Source organism: Spermophilus citellus (assembly GCF_964194105.1).
Source record: "Spermophilus citellus genome assembly, chromosome: 9".
NCBI classification, from domain to species: Eukaryota; Metazoa; Chordata; class Mammalia; order Rodentia; family Sciuridae; genus Spermophilus; species Spermophilus citellus.
The window spans coordinates 115,232,358-115,254,139 of NC_138191.1; the positions used below are offsets into that span (position 1 = coordinate 115,232,358).

The 21,782-nt window shown below is 44.3% G+C and overlaps 2 protein-coding genes across 5 annotated transcripts in view; both read right to left on the minus strand.

Moving 5' to 3' along the window:
* ZSCAN20 (zinc finger and SCAN domain containing 20) overlaps positions 1-7,826 on the minus strand; it is a 30,459-nt gene extending 22,633 nt beyond the window's left edge. For 2 of the 4 annotated variants that reach the window (XM_081306906.1, XM_081306903.1), the window contains exons 1-2: positions 7,750-7,826; positions 25-543 (exon numbers count right to left, since the gene is read on the minus strand). In XM_081306906.1, the coding sequence (XP_081163032.1) occupies positions 25-435 (411 nt within the window). In that variant the 5' untranslated portion in view covers positions 436-543; positions 7,750-7,826. The remainder of the gene's footprint in view (positions 1-24; positions 544-7,749) is intronic. The other 2 variants (XM_081306905.1, XM_081306904.1) reach the window with 2 other exon arrangements.
* A 3,275-nt stretch (positions 7,827-11,101) lies between these two features.
* LOC308655268 (toll-like receptor 12) lies at positions 11,102-14,210 on the minus strand (the record flags this gene model as incomplete). Its single annotated transcript, XM_081305239.1, is given in 5 exon segments — positions 11,102-11,518; positions 11,520-11,759; positions 11,763-12,554; positions 12,556-14,076; positions 14,193-14,210. Coding segments are annotated over 5 exon segments (2,757 nt in total). The 3' UTR covers positions 11,102-11,332.
* Positions 14,211-21,782: the final 7,572 nt, after the last annotated feature.

Genomic DNA, 21,782 nt, shown 5'->3' on the forward strand with positions numbered 1-21,782 from the left:
CAGAGAACAGACTATTTGCCTCACCTGCTGTCCTGCAGCCCGGGCCTCTCGGTGCCAATCCTCCACCAGGGCCACGGCCTCCTCCCCACTCTGAGGATGGCGTGCCTGCACCCAGGTCTGCACCTCACTGGGTAAGATAGTCAGGAACTGCTCTAGCACCAGCAGCTCCAGGATTTGCTCTTTGAGGCGGACCTCTGGCCTCAGCCAATGACAGCAGAGAGCCCACAGCTGGCTGAAGGCCTCATGGGGTCCAGCTGCATCGCTGTATTGGAACTGCCTGAAGCGCTGGCGGGAGGCCTCAGGGCCAAGGTCATGGTCCTTCTCCCGATGCTTGGATTCTGATCCCCATGTGTCCTCCTCCAGTTTCACAATAAGGAGGTCTTCAGGCTCTGGACTGGGACAGGCCTGGGCCTCAGATTCCAGGGCCACAGCCATCTTCTGGCCAGGATGCTTCACGTCAAATGGGCTGTCCTTGTCCAATGACTTCCTGAATCTGGAGTATATCCTTCAAAGGTCTCCTGAGTGAAGGACTATTCCCCAAGGCTGTGAAAGTAGAAAATACAGAGAAGTGAGTGGGCGAGAGGACTCAGAAGCCTCACTTTGCTCACTTCCCCCACACATTCCACCACCTTTGCAAGGCACCTAGGCACTAAGAGATGCTCCCTTCCCACAGGCAGAAAGCGAGACCATGATCTAGCACCACGCCAGCAGCAGCACTTTGGAGGAAGACAGCACAGTGTTAAGTCCTTTGGGACATGCCTAAATGCCCCAGCCTAGCAACCCAGGCCTCCATGACCTGGCCTACCCTTCTTCCCTTCTACACATGTCCAAAGTCTAACGTTCCTTCAAGTTGGGTTCCAAATGTCACCCCCTTCATAAGGCCTTTCATTCTGAGCCTTAAAACTTGGCACTGCTCTAAGGATGCTCTCCTCACAAAATCCCTCTCTACATTCCCCACTGGTCACCCCATCCATTTGTCATTATTCAGCATTTCTAAACTAATGACTCTCAAACTCCAGACAGGACTATCTCCAGATCTCCAGCCCCCCCACATTCAAATATCTACATGACATTTCCACTTGAGTGTTTCTTAGGTACCTAAAATTCAATGGGCCAAAAAAAATTCATTTTCTCCTGCAAACCTGTCCATCTTCTACAGTTCCTCATGCAGTGAAGGCACCACCTTCCATCAAGTTACCTACACCAGAAACCTCACCATCCTCTTTCTCCAAGATGCCCCAACCAATTCATCAGCAAGCTGTGTCCACTTGGCATCTACCTCCCCAATACCATCACCTCAGTCCAGAGAATCATCAAGTCTTCCACTTGATCAGCTTCTCAACTAATGGCTCTCCCCCACTCTCTCCACCCCAACCTCTGATTTGTTCTCTGTACAACTACCAGACTAGGTCAAAATATGACCATGTCAATTCCCTACTAAACTCCTTTCCATGATCTCCTTTACCTTTAGGAGACCATGTAAACCTTGCCCATGTCTCCAACCTCATCTCTTTCCCAAGCTCCCACCAGTCAGAGTGTTCCAGCTGTGCAACCTGCAGTTCCCACAACCTGCTGCTCTAGGAGCCTGCCTATGCTGTGGTCTCCTTTGTAAAGTTTCCTCCTCCTCTTCGCCTAGCCAAGTCTCTGCTTAAACTGCACTTGCTCCATGAGGCCTTCCCTCTTCCCTGAAACAAGATTCCATCCTCAGCCACAAACTTCCATAGCACCTTGTTTTCTCCTCCATGAACCTGATCATCCTTTACTGCAACTACCTTACTTACTAGATCATAAGTTTCAGAGGCTTTAGTACAGTGCTCAGCACAGAGGACACAATGAAGTCATAAATGCTTAATGACAATGGTGTGTCATGAAGCAAGGATTACAACAATGCCTTTCTGTGCATAACAAATAAAGAACAAATGACCTTCCTCCTCATGCCAGAAGGACTTCCTTTCTCCTCTTTAGTTCCATCCCTCCATGACACTTACCACTTTCTACATTGTATTAGAGGGATGTATGCACATGTGTCTCCAAGGAGATTACAGCCTCCCTCATGACACCATGCTGGATTGTCTGAGAAAATGAGCTCTTTGTGACAAGTCCAGATGACATAAATCATTCCTCTTCAAAGGAGGCTATTGGCTGCTCCCAAATGGAGTGAAGGGAGGGTGGCATTTTATATTTTAGACCTTCTGACTGGGCTGTTCCTACTTATGACAAGCCCCATTAGACTGTATTACTAGGACCAATATGATTCTTACTCAATTCTGTATCTACAATGCCCCAAACAGCACGATAAACATGCTAAAAACTAAAAGCTTATCTTAAAGACCTCCACATACTTAGCAAGAAGCTAGAACAACAACTCATGGCTACCTGGCAACATCTGAGTCATCCATCAGTACCAACCCAAACGTCACTTTCTTTGATTAAAGTTCCTTCACATGCCGTTGTCATGCCCCACTCCCATCCCCACTCTCTAAAAATTGCCTCCTTGATCCTCTGTTCCCAAAGTGGCTGGTATATACCTCTACAACATGTTATCCTACATTATTATAGTTACCTGTTCCTACATATGACAACCCCATTAGACTGTATTACTAGGACCAATGATTCTTACTCAATTCTGTATCTACAATGCCCAAAACAGCACTTGATAAACAGGGTACTTCAGTCAGCCTTTCACTGCTATGATTCAGAAGTCCCAACAAGAACAGCTTAGAGGAGAAATAGTTTATTTTGGCTCACAGTTTCAGTCCACAGTCAGCCAATTCTATAGCTCTGGGCCCAAGGTAAGGCAGAACATCTTGGAGGAGAGGTGTGGCAGAAAAAAAACCAGCTCAGAAAAGGGCAATCAGGAAGTAAAAAGAGAGCTCTGCTCACTAGGGACAAAATATAAACCCCAAAGGCACACCCCCAGTGACCTACTTCCTCCAGCCACACCCTGCCTGCCTATAGTTACCACCCAGTTAATCCATCAGTGCAGATTAATCCACTGATTAGGTTACAGCTCTCATAATCTAATTGTTTCACCTCTGAACACTCTTTCATTGTCTCACGCATGAGCTTTGGGGGACACCTCATATCCAAACCATAACATGGGGCCATTAAAAAGTTTTACCATTAAAATGGTAAATCTGGTATATCAAAGCCTAATGGTGGCCAGGCACATCTTAGCAACTCAGGAGGCTGAGGCAGGAGGATCCACAAGTTCAAAGCCAGCCTTAGCAATAGTGAGGTGCTAAGTAACTCAGTGAAATCCTGTCTCTAAATAAAATATAAAATAGGGCTGGGCTCAGTGGTTGAGTGCCCCTGAGTTCAATCCCAGTTACCCTCACCCCCCATCCCTACCCCCAAAAAAATGGGGACTGGAGATGTAGCTCAGCAGTAAAGTGCTTGCCTAGCACATGTGAAGTCCTGGGTTTCATCTAGCACCACAAGAAGGTGGGGTTGGGGGGCCTAAGGAGCCATGGAGGGTCCCTTGTTTATATTAAAAAATTAACCTGGGCTGGGGTTGGGGCTCAGTGGCAGAGCACTTGCCTTGCAAATGTGAGGCACTGGGTTCATTCCTCAGTACCACATAAAAATAAACAAAATAAAGATATGGTGTCCATGTACAACTAAAAAAAATTTTAAAAAAGAATTAACCTTTCATGATTTTTTTAAGACCATAGCCTTACTGCTGCACACAAGTCTAAACACATTTCTGTCACTGTCTCACCCAAGAACTAACTCACCAGGCATTCACATAGTACCCAGTGTGTACCCTGCACTGCAATGGGAGCTAGAAGAGATCTGCCAGGAGCTAGGACAGACAGTCCCTGCATTCATGAAAGCTGCAGTGTAGTAAGAAACAATGAGTAAGCAAGCAAAGAAATTTGTGCTCCTGCATAAAAAGGCAACACAACAGGCAACTGGTAGTCCTATAGGGCCCAAAGCCCTGAGTCTCAAATAATTGGTACCTTCTTTTGGGAAGACTTGCAATTCCCAAGGTTAGTTTCAAACAGAAATTAGAAAGACAAGGTCCACATTCAACCTTTTCCACTCCTTAGACAAATATGGATAGCAGCCTTCTGTGGGGAGAGGGAGGTCAACAGCCAACAGTAGGGTGACTCACACAGATAACCAAGAGAAATGGACGAGGCCATTCCTCAGTTCTGGAGCTTCCCGTGAATATCCAGGATATCCCCCCCAGGATCAACAACCTTTAAGAGTATACACTTGCCCAGTGCCGAAGTGTTCCACGTTCACATTCTCACCCATTCTTCCAGGCAAGGAAGTAGAGAGTTTGAGCTGCATTCCACGGACCTGTAACTTCTACTTAGACCAGAAAGAAAGCAAGAGCATAATTCAATAGTGCAGCCAGTTCCATCCACCACATCTGTTCCAGAGTGGGCACATGGTGATGATACCCATGACTATGCTACTCCCAGGGCAAATCTTAATTCTCTGAAGCCTCTGTCCACTGAGAATGAGTCTCCGGAGTATCTTTCATACAGCACAGTCCCTACATAAGCCAACTCTTTTCTTGTAAGGTTCACGCAAGAAAACCCAGCTGTGCTGGTTCCAAGTGCATTGGCTTCTGAAATGGCTCCTTACCAAAGGATTTCAAGCTGTGATTCAGGGCAAAATGTGATTTTCACCTTCTGTGAAGATTTCAGAATGTAATTCTCTGATACAGTAGGATTCCACTATATCCTCAATTACATACAGGAAAACTCTGTCTCTACAAAAAAGATTCATGTAAGATTACGTAACTAGCAAGTAACCAATAGATGTGTCATCTTCTCACAGATCCTGGCACCGGATAGCAGAGCTCGGACCCAGGCCCACATCTGTTCTCTCTTTTCTTAACCACATCACATGGCTGCCTATGTCTGCTAGTCATCCAAATTCCTGAGGATATGGTATGGAGAGAAGACCATGAAGGTAGAAGCAGGTAGACTGGGGTTCTACTTCCATTCCTGCCACTTATCAGCCATGTCACTTCAAACAAGTCAGGAAGCTCCTGCAGCTGCCCATCCAGGTTGCAGCTTACAATCTGGCCCTATTCAGTAGTTGTCCCAGGTTTGCTCAATAGTGTGATGGGGGTAGAACAAGGCATAGCAGGGAAATCAGAATCAGTGGGTATGAGTTTAACTGGCTGCAGAGGCCTGGCAACACAAATGAGTGAATGGGTGAAGGGAACGGGATAGGCCCAGGGGGAATATAGACCCAGGGTGTTCCTACACTTTCCAATTTTTCCAAGAGAAGCTAGAACTCTGGATTTTTAATGTCAAAGCTGTTATGATTTAGATATGAGGTGTACCCCCAAAAGCTCATGTGTGAGGCAATGCAAGACTGTTCAGAAGTGAAATGATGAGTTGTAACAATCAGTGAATTAATCCATTGATATGGATTAACAGGTGGTAACCAGGTAGGGTGTGGCTGGGCAAAGTAGGTCACTAGGGACATGACTCTGAGGTTTATATTTTGATCCTGGAGACCAGCTAGCTAGCTCATGCACTCTTCACTCGTTCTCCCTGCCTCTCTCCCTCCTGTGTTCCCTCCCTCTCTGCTTCCTGGTTGCCACTCCTGAGCTATTTTCCTCTGCCACACCCTTCCACCATGGTGTTTTGCCTCACTCAAGCCCAAAGCAATGAGTCAGGTGACTGTGAACTGAACCCCTCAAACTGTGAGCCAAAATTAACTTTTTCTCCTTTAAATTGTTCTTGTCAGATATTGTGGTCATATAAATGCAAATGCTGATTTAAACAATAACCAACTCAAAACTGCTTCAAATACCATGAGAATTAAATAAAGTATGATGGCAGACTTCATTCAGAAGGCTGCCACTTTGCCAGCTTTCAACTAGATGATCTGAAAGGTCTCTTCCAATATCCAGGAAGACCTAGAAAGAGCACAGATTCTCCCAAGTGATGAGGGAGAAGTGCTGATGGTCATCAAAACCAGGATCCTTTTACAAACACAAGGGAGCTGAGAAGCACCTTGGCTCCGGAGGCAGAGTCTGGATGTGAACATGAGAAGTCCACACAAGGAATGTTAGGATGGGACTTTCCAACAGAAAGAAACAAAGGGCTCCCAAGGGATGTCATGTCCATTAGACTAATGGCCCAAGCTGTGGCATAACGCAGGCTGACCTCACAGTTAGGGATTTAAACCAGGGATGGCAAATAGGTGTCATTTAAAGCACCAATTTGAATCAACTTAACTGGCTGCCTCAACTAACGTGCCGAGGAATATGAGATCCACATGAATATGTGCTGTGACCAATTAGCCATGACAGGGACACAGGAAGAGGAAGTGACAGCACATAATCCATTTATTTGGCACCCCTAGCTTAAATTTCCACTGCTATTGAATCGGCCTCAGCTTTCAAAAGCCAAACCCAACAGGCAGGAGAAGACTAAATCTCATGTCACTGGAAATCCACTGAAAGTAGCAGTCTTCAAGCCTAGCATAATAAAGCTTACCCCCAATGGCCTCTATTCACACATTCACCAAGTATTTACTGATTTACTTGATTTATATCAAGAGTTCACTGCTCTGAGCATGCAATGGGGAAATGAAATGACTCAGACATTGTTCCCATCCTGGACATGCTCAGTCTAATGGAAGACCAAAAAAAAAAAAAAAAAAGTCACAGATAATTAAATCAAATGAGGTCAATACAGTAAGAGGGGTTATGGGAGCTGGAGGTTGGAGATGACTTAATCTGCTTAAAGGAACTGAACAAAGTAACAGTTGAGTTGGTTCTTGAAGGAAGAGTGGTTCTCTAGGCAGAGAATTGGATGGAAGGATATATTCTAAGTAGAGAGAACAGCATACATAATGGAAAATCAAATAGCCTGCTAAGGACACGCAGATAACCTTGATAAACCTGTAACAAAAGTTACGCTGCCAAAGGGAGTTTATGAAGGGTCCCGAATATCAGACTGTATGGACTTAATTCAACACGTGATGGTTTTTAAAGCAGGAGAAAGTATAATCAGATTTGTGGGTTAAATACATCACACCAGCTGCAATGTATCTGTCCATTCTGGGGAAGTGAAAAGGTAAAGGCTTCTGCAGATACCCTAGACATTAAAGAAACTGAAGGACTCGTGGATGTGGAAGAACGCAAGTGGAAAGAACTAGCGGGTGAAGCAAGCAGGTAGGTAAGTAGGCAGGCAGGCAGGTAGGTAGGTAGGTAGGTAGGTAAAGTGGATGATGGTGCCATTCACTTCTATCAGGCCTAAGGAAAGTGCAGGTTTAGGCAGGACACAATAGCCGTCCCCCGCCCCTGGGTTCTAGAGGGAAGAACCACCAATCGAGGATATCAAATTGCGTGTGTTTGTCCCAGACGGGTAGGTGGAGAAGGAAACTATTTTTACTGTCGGGCTCCCAGCTCTGGCCTCTAATCTTCACTTCTTGCCAGGGCCCTAGAACTCTCTATCGTCCCCTCTGTGCTCTCCAGACCCTCAAGTGACTCTCCCACCTCCAAAACCTCCCTCTGCCGCCTACCCTACAGACCTTTCTAACCCCCGCCTCACTCCCAGGGCCCTCCACGTCCCTCCTCATCTCCGACCCCTCCATGACCCGTCCCATCTCCGGACGCTGCATCTTCTGGCCGCCCCTCACCCGCTAACCCCACACCTACGCTTCTATCTCCCCGCTCTCCTTCCCCGGCCCCCTGTAACACCACCACCTCCTAAGCTTCCAGCCCAGTGCCTGAGCCTCAGCTGCCCCCGCCCCGCCACCCGGACTCACCCACCAAGACACCCACTTCACAACAGGGCGGAAGTGCTCCAGAACTCGCGCAAGGGATTCTGGGACGCGGAGTCCGGACCGGGCCACCCCAGAAATGGAGCGTCTAGGACTACAACTCCCAGAAGAAACCGCGCGAGAGCGCCAGTGGCTCCCTCTGATTGCAGCCTTTCGGATGATGTCAGCCAATCGATGTGTCATCTTCTCGCGGATCCTGGCACCGGAATAAATCGGAACAGGGCCCATGCCTGGGGGCGTGGCCTGCTTCAATCCTGACCCTTTCCATTGGCTCCGAGATAGAAGCACCGCCCAGTAGGCGGGCACTGGTGCAAAGTGGGCGGGGTCTGTTGAAAGAACTGAGCGACCTCTGTAGACGCGGAGAGATCAAAGCAAGAAACAATATGAAATAAGCAAAGGGGTAGCTAGAGATGAACAGACCGTTTGTTGGGCAATAGAGAGACAGTTGTAGGTTCCATTTTCACAGCTATGTCGTGTGGCTTTGGATGAATTCTGAACGTGTAAAATGTAGGACAATAATAACATCCATGTCACAGGATTTATGTGAGGCTTCATGAGACAATACGATTAGCTCAAGGACCAGCGGGCCTAATAATGCACAGTGAATGTTAGCCATTATTATGCAAATCCGTTTGTACAGAGCTTGACACTTCGTGGGTGTCAGAGCAATGTTAATCATTATTACAGAATAATCTTAATATAATATGTAGTTGCTTTGTACCATTGTGAATAGTTCAAGGTAAGAGCAATCCAATATGGAGCTGAGAATATGGGTTTTATAGTCAGACATGGATACAAATCCCAGCCCCAACTACTTCCTAGCGATGTAGTCTTGAACAAATTCTGCATCACTTTTGTCTTCAGTTTTTCCATATATAAAATGCAGGTAATATAACAGAACCTACATCATGGATTGTTGAACAGATTAAATGAGATGATGTGGGTAAAGAAGGGTCTCTATAGTCCGGCTGCTTTTGTCCAAAACTTATTATTTTCAAATGTAAGGTGCACATCTTGCTATTTTTTTCTTATTTGTGAAACTTTAGGCAAATTATTTAATCTCTTTATGTCTCAATTTCCTCATCTGGAAAATGGGAATGATAACAATGGTATCTTTTTGATAGGGTTGTCGAGAGTATTAAATAGGAGAAAGGATGTAACAAGTCTGGTACACAAAAAGTTTAATAACCAGTAACCATTATTATTTTGTTAATAGCTATAAGGTGTGGGGTAAATTAACAGTACCTAGCATATGACAGAGGCTTACTGTTAGCTAGTGTTAAAACTAGGGGAAATCCATATCTTAGTTTTAATAACCCAGTTCAAATTCCTTGTCCTCTGTAAACCATGTACCAACTTATTTATAATGATGTCTGTTGTGAATTTACTCAGTAAATGTAATACTAACAGTCCTCATTGCTGAAGTCTCACAACATCTCTGTGTGTTTGATAGAGTTTCCCCCAATTTGGGAGTGGGGTCTTAGAGAAATGAAGTAACCTGCTCAAGAATGCATGAGTACTAAGTACCAGGGTTGGAATTTGACCCCCTGTGTATGTACCTACAAAAACCTCCTCTCTGACATTTCATGAGGAAGAGACCTCAGACAAAATAAAGGGAAGCCTCATGGGGTAGACAGAATATGGGGTGCTGGGTGGGCCAGAGACATTTGAGAGCGTGTCAGGATCTGAAGCTGAAAGATGGTTTTTCAGGGTCAAGTAAAGTCATCTTCGGCACCTGCCTTGAAGAGAAAGAATGGAAGTGAGTATGCAGAAAGTGAAATACACCATTAGGACACAAGAGGGCGCCCCTTGCCCTAAATCCAGGAATTGTTCTATAGCTTCCCTTAGCTTTTAGGTAATAAAAGCCAGGCATTTTACAAAAAAGTAAAGTTCCCAGTTTCCACAGCTTAGTCCCTAAGAAAGTCCCTAAGAGTCCAAGTGCCCTGCCCAATGTCATACAGAAATAAGCAACAGAACCTGAATAAGACTTGGGTTCTCTCTAGTTCAGCATCCATCAGCGTTTGGTTTATAAGCATTCTGTACACTGTTGTCTATCAGAATCCTTTCTCAGCTGGGCCAGCAGTAGGCTCCAAGAGTTCAGAGATGACTCAAACAAACCTGGTCCCTGCCTCCAGGATCTGATCTCCAAACTTTCCCAATCAAGCTTTCCTATGAGTTTAGTAGAACATTAGAGAACACATATTTCCAAGGTATGTATATTTACTTATAAATGATATACATGTAATAATATCTTCTATAGAATATTTGTAATGCATGATTAGGTCCTGGTCTCAGTGTTTCAGACATATTAACTCATTTAATTCTCACAAAATCCTATGATAGAGGGTGAAATGCTATTCCATAATACAGAATTTGAAACTGTGGTACAGAGAGGTTAAGTAACACACCAAAGCCTCCTGGTTGAAAAGCAGCGCATCTAGCTTCAGAATAAAGTGAGAAAAAAATAAAGATAGATAGAAGCTATAACATTTTCTTTCCAAAGTCCAATAGGTCATCTTGTACACCCCACTTTGGAGACACTGCTCTAGGGGCTCCCAGGTCTGCAGTCTGTCCTTTGAGTCAGAGAGGTCCAGGAAGTTATGAGAGCCCAGAAGCAACAGCTTACCCAGGTGGGAGGTCTCTGAAGGCTTCCAGAGAAAATAATACCTGAAATGAAACTTAAAAGAATGCTTAGGAAAAAGGGCTGGGGTTGTGGCTCAGTGGTAGAGCACTTGCCTAGCAGTCATGAGGCACTGTGTTTGATCCTCAGCACCACATTAAAAAAATAAAATACAGGTATTAAAAAATGTGTAATCAAAAAACAAAATGCTTTGGAGGTCCCCAGGGAAAAAGTCTTCTTCAGTAAAGGAGCAGTAGGTACAAAGGCCCAGAGGCAAGAGCATATGTTATTCTGGGAGTCACAGGTGGGTTATCTTAGTTAAAGCACAGTGGTACTCGGATACTCAAAAGGACAGAAGATTTGAACACGACTTCATATTTTCAAGGAGGGAACAGGCAAGCAGTCTGTTGTCTCCTGGGCAGTGTCCCAGCTTTTAGTCCTCAGCTACCAATCCCTCTATAATCCCAGATGGCAAAAGAGGCCTTGTGCCCCTTGAAGATCTGATTGAACTTAGCCTAGTCCCAGATTCCACAGTTTTGGAATGTCCAGAGCCCTCCCTCCTTCCCTGCATGCTTCATAAAATCCCAGCCTTATTTCCTTTGTGCTGCAGTCTCTGTGACTCAAGTTCCTTTGCCTTCTGCCTCATGTGGGTTTTCATTAAAAAAAAAAAAAAATCAAGTCAAGTATTTCATGGACTTAGTAAATTTACTGGAGGATTTGGAGATGTTGAAATCACATCACAAACAGCAAGGCCACCTGCTGTTTTCCAGATATTCTCCTTCGGCCTCCAGAAGCTCCCGAAGTCTGGGTTGCCAACATTTGGTCCTCCTGGTGCCTGCAGAGCCCCATCCCACTGGAAGTTGGGTTCAGATTCACGGCCCCATATATCACTATCTCCCTGCAAGGCGGCTTGCCTTCCCTACCTCTGCCCTCAAACGGGCCCCCATTCTACCTGCACCAAGGCTGCCCCAGCCTGCCCCTCAACCAAGCCCAGAAGCTGTCCTTTCCTTCATCTTCTTTGGGCCATACGCAATAGTCTCCTAGGCGGAGCAGCCGGGCCAGTCTATGGTAGCGGGGGAGCTGGTGGCAGGAGAAAGGCTCCAGGAAGATCAGCAGCAGCACTGGGGGGTGAGGGGGCAGCCAACAGGAGGGAAGTGGCCAGGCGCAGCTCCAGATGGCAGCGGGGTGTACGTAGGGCCCGGTGACTCAGCACACAGAGTGTGATTCGGCTGCTGGCCATGCTGTCCGCCACATTGTCCACCACATCCTTGCCTGGCTCAAAATCTCGCTCGGGGAGGCAAAGACGCAGGCCCTGGCCCTCCGGAGGGCAGCCCTCCAGGGCAGGCAGCAGCTCCTGCACCACCCAGCCCTGATCTTACCTACAGTGAGACATAAACACATCGTAGAGGAAATTCTTGCCCTCATTCTTCTGACCCCTCAGGCCCTGGAACCAAGCCCTGAACAGGGCCTGGAGATAGAGGACCCAGGAGTTCCTGGCTTCCTGTAGAAGGTGCAAGGAGATCAGAAGCAGCAGCAAGGCGAAGCTGCCCAAAAAGAGTTCCAACTCCAAGGCCTCCTGGCAGTGGTTCAAGAGAAAGGGGAAAAGAGGATTCTTGGAGGGGCCCCCTGATTCTGCCGGGCACAGCTGTGGTGGTTGTACCCACATGTATGTTCTGGGGGACCGTTCAAACCAGGGCTCCAGCCATGCATTGGCACACCGGCAGGCTAAGGGCGAAGTCAGAATGTACACATATTGGGGCATCTGAGGACTCCGCTCCTGTAGACTACCATCCAGCACAAGGCCTTTCTCCCAGTCCAGCACTAAGACCTGGAGACTGCCTAAGCCCTGGAAAGCAGCAGCAGACAGTGTCTCCAACCCTGTTCTGGCCAGCTGCAGCACCCGGAGCCGTGGCAGCTCACCCACCAGCTCCTGGAGCTGCACTGGGCGGGGCCGAGCTCTGTACATCCACTTCAGCTTCAGCTCCTGCAGGTTGGGCAGCCCTGTGATGCAGCAGGGCCTGGGGCTGTGCCCATCTCCGCGTACCTTCAGGGACTGGAGCCCGGGAAGCTGCCAGAGGAAGAAGCTGGAGGTGTCCTGAGAGCAGAGGGCCTCCAGGCTACTGCCAAGAAGGGTAAGTTGACAAAGGGCCGGGAAGATTTCCGAGATGTTTCTGTGTCTCCAGGTGCAGTCCCCAGCCATCTAAAGTCAGAGTCTCTAAGATTGGAAAGACATTAGGAAACAGCTTCCAGTGCTTCATGCCTGGGACTGCCTGAAGCTCCAAGCTCGTCAGCCTTTCAGGCAAGGATAATGCTACCCCAGCATGGGCAGAGGGGAGCTGCAGTCTCAAGTGGTGCAAACTCTCTGGGCCCCAGAAGCCCCAGGTTGGCCTAAACAATATGTGGGTGTTGAGAAGGTTTAGAGTGGTCAGTGAAGGCAGAGGAGCCAGCCAGCCCCCACCCAGGTTTACCAATGGATTTGTACTCAAGTCCAAGATCTCCAGCCTCCATAGGTCCTGGAATACCTCGCCCTCCAAGCTTACCAGCTGGTTTCTCTGAAGTAGCAGCTCCTGCAGGTGGGACAAACAAGAGAAGGTGGCTGGGGACAAGGCGAACAGCCTATTGTCAGACAGATTCAGGGTCCACAGTCCTGACACAAATCCTGTCTCATTCATGCACAGCCTGACCCTCTGCAGTTGGTTTCCAGCCAGGTTCAATCTCTGAAGCCTGGGCATGGCAGTCAGGAAATTTGGTGGCAGATCAGTGAGGCCACCGTTCTGAAGAACTAAACTCTGCAAGCTGTGGCAGGAAGCCAGGGCTTCCAGAGTTATGTGCCCTATCTGTTTGTTTCCCACCTGCAGTTCCTGCGGCTCAAAGTGAGCCACCGTCTCAGCAGGCAGCTCAGCCGTGACAGTGAATAACACCGACAGACTCTTGAGCTTCTGCAGTCCCAGACGCAACACTGCAGCTGCATCCATCTTTGTGTGGTCCAGCTGCAAAGTCCCCAGCCTGAGGCCCTGGAGGGCCCCAGGACTGGCCATCTTCAGCTGCCAGTTGAATGATAAATCCAATACATCCAGGGTCCGGGCATCCCCAGAGAAGGGACTATGAGCCAGATCTGGGAAGATGTCATCCAGTTCCCCCACATCCTGAAGGCAACTGTACCTGACAACCAGCTGACGTAGACTGGTAGGCAGTTGGATACTCGAGTTCCTGTCCAAACAGGGGCCCAAGAAATTGAGTTTTTGGAGGGATGTCAAGTCATCAAGGGCATTGGGGTATAGGAAGAGGTAATTCTTAGACTGAGGAGCCATAAAAAAGAGCTCCTGCAGCTGACCCAGGCCTCGGAGAGCTCCTGGCAGGAGTCGGGTAAGAAGCAAATTCAACCCCAGAACATTGAGTCCAGGGTAGTTGGAGAAGGCATCCTGGGGCAGAACAGAAATGGAACCAGCAAGACAGAGTCCCTCCACACTCTGAGGCACAGCTTCCAAGGCCTGTGTCAGGTTGGTCACCTTGGTGCATACAGCAAGGAAGGGCAGTCTGGAATTCAAGGGGCAGTTCAGGAAGAAGTGGGAGACCAGGGGCAGCCAGGAGCCTTCCGTCACTAGGCAATTGGAAGCAGTCCAGCCAGCAATCAAAGGAAGTGACAGGAACAGACAGTGTAGCAGCAAGTGCCCAGCCATCCCAGCACCAGCCTGATCCACAGAGAAACAGAATCACAGAATCAAAGCCTCTCTCAGCAACCCTCCTTTTTGCAAATAAATTCCAAACCCACCCTCTCCTTCTCTACATGCACATGCACAGTACTTACAGCAGTGGCAAGTTGCATATCCTCAAGTGCCTGGGAGGCCTGGGAGCAGGGATAGAGGACCACAGTGCTTCCAGACTATACAACTGTTGGGGAACTGAATGGGAGGGTGGGAACAGAATAGGAAATGCTTATAGCTGAAACTCCAAGGGCAGGGAAAGGAAGTACACTAGTGCAGAAGTGGGCCCAGGTCTCACTTCTCTGTTGTGAGAAAGCAAGCAGTGCTTTTAAGCCTAAGATCTAGAGCCAGAGAGCCAGGATTTCACTCTGCCATTAACCCGAGCAGGGCATTTCATCTCTCTGAGCTTTGGTTTCCTCATCTATAAAATAAACCTACTAACACCTGCTTCATAGGGTTGCTGCGAATAATGAATGGGGGTCAGAAAGGGTTTCTCGCCTCATCACTTCCTTCACTACTTCCTCCTTTGACTCCTAAGAGAAAGGAGTCCTTGAGTAAATTACAAAGCAGATGTTTTGGAAGCAAAATAATATATCAAAATGATGCCTCTGTGGACATCTTGCAACATTCCACATGGAAGATTCCAAAACCTTGAGCTTCACCTGAGAGGACTGAAAGGCCCTTGAAGTCTAGGGCAAGGTAGGAAGGTCTTCATGGCCTTGACCTTGACATGCACTCCCAAGATGGAGGCAAGACCCAAGGGAGGACAGAAAGAGAAAAAGGAGTTTTATGGTTATATCAAATGTTGCAGTAAACCGTTTCAATACAAGCCAACATATGTTCATAATTTTAAAAATAATGAACTGACAGAAGATAAATTCCTTGACTTAGAAAAGGTATCTATCTCAGATCTGTAACAACTATAATTCTTAATGGTGAACCAACCATTGCCTTAATTGAAAGCCAGGAATGAGACAATTATTAGTATTTCTGTTCAACAGTATAATGGAAGTAGGTCTAAGCCAAGGAAATAAGCAATAAAAGAAATTAAAATTTAAAAATTAAAAGTATTTTAAAGGCTGGGGCTGGGGATGTGGCTCAAGCGGTAGCACACTCGCCTGGCATGCGTGCGGCCCGGGTTCGATCCTCAGCACCACATACCAACAAAGATGTTGTGTCCCCCGAGAACTAAAAAAATAAATATTAAAAAAATTCTTTCTCTCTCTCTCTCTCTCTCTCTCTCTCTCTCTCTCTCTCTCTCTCTCTCTCTCTCTCCCTCTCCTCTCTCACTCTCTCTTTAAAAAAAAGTATTTTAAAGGAAGAAACACTAGGTTAAGATGCTGATTGTCTACACAGGAAATCTAAGAATTTCTAAAAACAGACTATTAAAACTAAAGAATATTTACCAAAGATGCTGGATACTAGACATATTTTTTAATGTTCTAATGCTTTAATGCCTTAGTTTAGGTCTCTATAGAAAATAGCACATTCAAATTAATATTTTTCTAGCAATTTTTTGGGCAAAAGGACTGATCAAAAAGATGTTAACTGGTTTTGGGTATCACAAGATAGTTCAGGAAAGTTGGCCAGATTGACAAGCACAGAAACTGTCTCCTTTCCTAAAATTGAATGGATAAGATTGGGAGGAGTTACTAGGTCCTAGAAGGAAAGGGAGTTTTGTTGTAGGATTAGGATTGTAGGATTTTCATTACTTGACATTTGGTCAAGTAATGAAACCAACCTGAGGGGACATCATAGGAAGGAAAAAAGAATCCCAAATGTCCTGATATCTCCTTGCCACACACTCTTTATCTCTCTCTTTCTCTCTCCTCCCTCCCTTTGATCTCTTCTCAGGATGCTCCATTGGCCCCAGAACCAAAGGGAAGAAAAACCTTAACATAATTAATTCAGTTCAGCTTCTCTGAGCATAGAGCCAAATGGAGACAGAAAAGTGGATATAGTCAGAAAAACTAAAGAAACACAGCAGCAATACCACTGACAATTAGAAAATGCACTCTGATAAATAATAATAATAATAATAATAATAAACATGGATTTGTAGATAAATGGAGCAGAATATAGTCCAAAAATAGGACTAATCATATCTATTCCCTGATTTATAAAAGACACCTATTTAATTCCATTTATCTTATCCAAAACAACTCAAGATGCATCATAAGTCTAATCATAAAAAAGAAAACAATAGACAGGCATGATGGCACATGCCTGTAATCCCAGCAGTTTAGGAGTCTGAGGTAGGAGTTTCATGAGTTCAAAGCCAGCCTCAGTAACTTAGTGAGGCCCTAAGCTACTTAATGAGACCCTGTCTCTAAGTAAAATGTAAAAAGAGGATTACGGCAGAGTACTTGCCTAGCATGTATGAGGCACTGGGTTTGATCCTTAGTACCACATAAAAATAAACAAATAAAATAAAGCATGCTGGCCATCTACAATTACAAAAAAAATTAAATGTAAAAAGAGCTGGGGGTGTGCTTCAGAAGTTAAGCACCCCTGGGTTCAGTCTCTGGTGTCAAAAAAATAAAACAATAAATCATCTAGGTGAAAACAGAATATTTTTATGGTCTTGAGATGAGTAAAATTTTTCCTAAATAGGCCACAAGAATTACTAGCCACAATCTTTTTCATAATTTAACTTCATTAAAATTTGGAAAATGTGTTCATTTGAAAATGTGACTAAGAAAGTGCAAAGATAAGCCTTGCATAGGAGAAGATATTTTTAATACATATGCTTAACAAAGAACTCAAAGTGTGGGATATATAATAAATATAAACCAGAATCACACATGGGCCAAAAAAGAAACCATAATGAAAATTAGCAAGTGCTTTAATTGAATAATAACAAAAATCCACCAAAACAAAATTTGTAGGATAAACCTAAAGTAATGTCTGTAAGGAAAATGTACGATCTTATTTATCTGTGTTAGAAAATATAAGAGCGAAAGTCAAAAATTAGTGAACCAGGAAAGAGACTCAAAAATATAGAAAAGAAATAATTCAAAAATAAGAAGATTCTCACTGCCTCCATTATGTAGCAACATATCAAACTAGCCCCCCTACCACGAACAAATATAAAACTGGACCAAATAATGACATAACTACTCTCAGATACAGGGACATCAGCTCATTGTATTTGTGTAACTAAATAGCACAGACTGGGCATTCTGTAATAATCAAAAATTTATTTTTTATAGTCTGAGGCTGAGAAGTCTGAGATAAGACACTGGTGGGTCTGGTGGTCAGGTGAGGACTGCTCTCTGCTTCGCTTCCAAGATGGTGCCTTATTGCTGGATCCTCCGAAGAGAAGAACACTGTCATCCTATGCACAGCCAGAAAAGCAAGATAGCTAAACACTATGTGAAGCTTTTTTTTTTTTTTAATACAAGGGCTTAATCTCATTCCCAAAGGAGGAGTTTTGGGCCTAAACACCTCCTAAAAATCCTACTCTTAATACTATTACATTGGCAACATTTAAATTGTGTAGGAGACACATTGAAACCATAAAGATGAACATCCTTGAGAGAAGGGAAACAAAGGATACTAGCTCTACAGTTGCCCTGACTTTCTACCTGTAGGTATTTACTGATCCCCAGCAGAAAAGGGTGGGGACAGGGGAGGGAAGGCAACAGTGTTTCTGAGCTGAGAGAACACAAGATCAAGACAACTACATCTGTGAACCAGAGTACAGGAGAGGAGGGAGATACAGAGAGAGCTCCAGAAATTTCTAGAAATCTGCATTGGTCCCCCAGATGTTTGGACTGAATACTAAGTTGAATGTGTCTAGGATGAAACACCACAGGACTAGGCAAAGAATAACTGTTGGAGAGTTCTTCCAGGGTTGGGATATGCTCAAGTCTGGCCAGTCAGACATGAGAGACATAGTTGAATATGCAGAGCAACTAGTAGAGAACAATTAGGTTACTCCTTACTAATACAGTTAACATAGCCTAGAGCATAGCCTTAAAAAAGCCTTAAAAGTCTTGAAATTATTAATTATTAAGCTGTCTGCCCAAACTTTAACATAATATTTAAAGGAAAACAACAAAGTCCAGCTTGTCCATAATGTAACATTTACAATGCCCAACACCTAATAAAAATTATAAGATGTTTTAAAAAGGAAAATGAGACTTATAACCAAGAAAAAAATAATCAGTACAAACACACCCAGAAACTACAAAGATGATGGTGTTAGCAGACAAAAATACTAAACTAGCTAGCATAAATATTTTGGTATGCTCAAAGATTTAAAAGAAAACATGAACATAATAAGAGAAAGGGAAAATGATTCTTAAACTAATGAAACTTCTAGAACTGAAAAATTACATTTCTGAAATTATAATTTCACTGGATAGGGTTAAAAGCAGGTTACACACTATAGAAAAAAATGACTAGTGAACTTGAAGACCTAGAGATAGAGACTAACCTGCCAGACATGGTGGTGCACACCTTTAATCCCAGCTATTTAGGAGGCTGAAGTAGGAGGATTGAAAATTCAAGACCAGCCTGGGCAATTTAGCAAGACTCTGTATCAAAATAAAAAATAAGGGCTGGGGTTGTGGCTCAGTGGTAGAGCTCTTGCCTAGCACATGTGAGGCACTTCCCTAGCACCACATGAAAATAAAACAAAATTTATTTAAATAAATAAAGATACTGCACCCATTTACAACTAAAAAGATATTTTAAAATAAATTAATTAATTAAAAGAGCTGGGTTTGTGGTTCAGTGATTGAGTATCCTGCTTGTGATCTCCAGTACAAAAAAAAAAAAGGGCGGGGAGAAGAAGAAGAAGAAGAAGAAGAAGAAGAAGAAGAAGGAGAAGGAGAAGGAGGAGAAGGAGAAGGAGAAGAAGAAGAAGAAGAAGAATTATTTTAGTTACCCTGATGGATAGAAAGAAAAAGCAAACAATCAACAGCAAAAAAAAAAGAGAGAGAGACAGAAAGAGATACTGAATTAAGTCAAATGGAACATGGATGAGTTTTTGGAAAACAGAAGTGAAATAGACCGTAAGAAAAAGAAGAACTTCACATATATTTGCACTTTCTTTCTTGATGTGCCATATGGATTTTATATTAGCTATTGTACTTCATCAATTCTGAGATGCTCATTTATTCATATTTTAACACCTTTGAAAAAGGGCTGCATCCCACAATTAAAATCACATTGGTATTGCTGGTAACCAGGCAACATTCTTAATTACTGTTGCGTGCACATTTTCTTAGTTGGCCATAGCTGTTCATCTTATTATCACTTCAGTTGAGCTATGCAGATTATTAGTACTACCCATTTTAGGTTAATTGTCTTTTTAACTGTTCTCAAAAATATCACACTATAATTCCACTTTGAAATAAAAAGATACTCTATGTGCAAAACAGCATGGAAAGATAGTAGTGAGGCAGATATTTTTTGTTGGGGAAATAATGTAGGAGGAATTGAAAGTAGGACTATAATATAATTTATGGCACAGAATATATAATTTTGAGACAGGATAATGGTATTACCAGAGGAACGACCATCACTCACAGACTGTGGACTTGCAACAGACTATAGTTACTTATGGAATTTGGGTTGACTTCTTTGGGGATGGATAAACAAGTTAACAGTTTTTCAAAAGATGGTTGTTGAGCTGGGCATATTGGCACATGCCTATAATTCCAGCAGCTCAGGAGCCTGAGGCAGGAGGATTGTGAGTTCAAAGCCAGGCTCAGAAATTTATTGAGGCCCTAAGCAACTTAGTGCTACCTTGTCTCAAAACAAAATATAAAAAAGGGCTGGGGATGTGGCTCAGTGGTTAAGTCTCCTTGGGTTCAATCCTCGGTACAAAAAAAAAAAAAAAAAAAAGATGGTTGATTGTATTATACTTGGCAGAAAGTTTAAACTGGATAGTAAGTATTGGAGGAAAGGGATATGTCAATGGACAGGCAGAGGATAGACCATAGTGGGCACTTATTTTGTATCTAGCACTTAGACTCCTCTCCTAGTCCTATTTGGTAACCATGTGCATCTTGCTACATATGGGTGGTTAAGTGCTACTACTTGGAGTCTACCACTCTAGGATCCTGCTGTCTCCATTGAAATCAGGAAGCAAATGCTATTTTTTACTACTACTCCCAGCTTCATAGAAAATAGCTTCAGCAGTGTCTAAAAAATGACAGGGTTCCTCTCACTAATATATTTCTCAATTTCTCCACAAAGGGATTGTTTTCTGGGTTCATTCTGGGTGTATAGTTAGCGGGTGTGAAACACATTGCACATGGAAATGTACTAATCTCCCTTCTAGTTAAGGAAGTTAAGGCATCTTAACATTGTTTAGTAGACCACCATTTAGTCTAAGTTCCAGTCAACCAATCAAGAATGAACAGAATCTTCTTGCTACTGAAATTAGCCTGCTGAAATAAGAATCTCTAGTAAATGCATTCATATCCATAAATTCAGTCCAATCTGAAATTATAGTACTTGATCCTTGGTCCAGCACCCTCAGGGTCTATTTCCACATGTATTCACAGCCTAACTTTACCCCTATTTGCCTCTCCTCTTGAGTTTGTCTTGGTAATTTGCCCTCTAGGTACACTGGGGTCTGATTCTAGTTCTACATCACTGGACCACAAAGAAAATGCTTCTTCTTTTAATTTTAGTACCAGGGATTGAACTCAGGGGCAAACTCTACCTTTGAGCAACATACCTGGCCCTTTTATGTATTTTCTTTAGAGGCAGGGTCTCACTGAGTTGCTTAGCACCTCATCGATGCTAAGCCTGGCTTTGAATTCGAGAGCCTCCTACCACAGCCTTCCAAGATGCTGGGATTACAGGCATGTCCTACCATGCCTAGCAAAGAAGATGCTTTTGCTGTGTCCCAGATCCATCTCCTTTCTCTCCTCTGCTCTGTATCACAGATGGGCTGATGCCTTCTAGTTATATTTCCTGACTTCTGGGTGAATGAGAGGTTGGAGTAGAAAGGGAGGTGATGGGACATTTCTCCCCTTCCTTCTCTGCTTTGGTGGCAACTCGTCAGGGTCTCCAGACCCTGAAGGAAAGACCTGTCAGAGTTCCAGCTTCCATTAGCTGACTCTAGGCTCCGGGCTTCTAAGTAATACAACCCCTTCTCTTTATTCCTGCCTCTGCGAGAAATATGAGGCTTTTTTCAATCACAGTCATAAAAGACCCTTAGCTTTTAGGTGGACACTTGGGCTGAAGAGTCAGGATATGAGCTCCTACAGTGTAATTAGAAGCAACCACCCCACTTTGCTCTTGAAGTCTCTGTGCTATTCATGCTGCTATATAGCAATGACCCCTCAGCCTTGTGGCCTTGCTGTTAGCGGACACTTCATTTTAGTTGACTACAAGTTCTAATTTAATTGACCATTTCACCAATGTGTGCTTGATCTGTCAGAGTCCCATTGCTTAAAGCTGAATTTCTCACTGCCCTTGGTTCCAACAGACACAAATAACGAATTCTCAGCTCACCCCCTGGTCCTAAGGGTCTGTGGTCATTAGTCACTTCTTGTACAAAGTTCTGTATCAGGCAGGTTTTAATTATAGGCAACAGAATGTGAATCTGGCTAAATAAAGCTGAAAAGAAACTTATAATAAAGATTTTGGTTAGCTCATGGAATCTTCAGGGATATTGAGAACTACCCATAGAACCACACAGCCAAAAATTAGAGCCCAAATCATGCTGT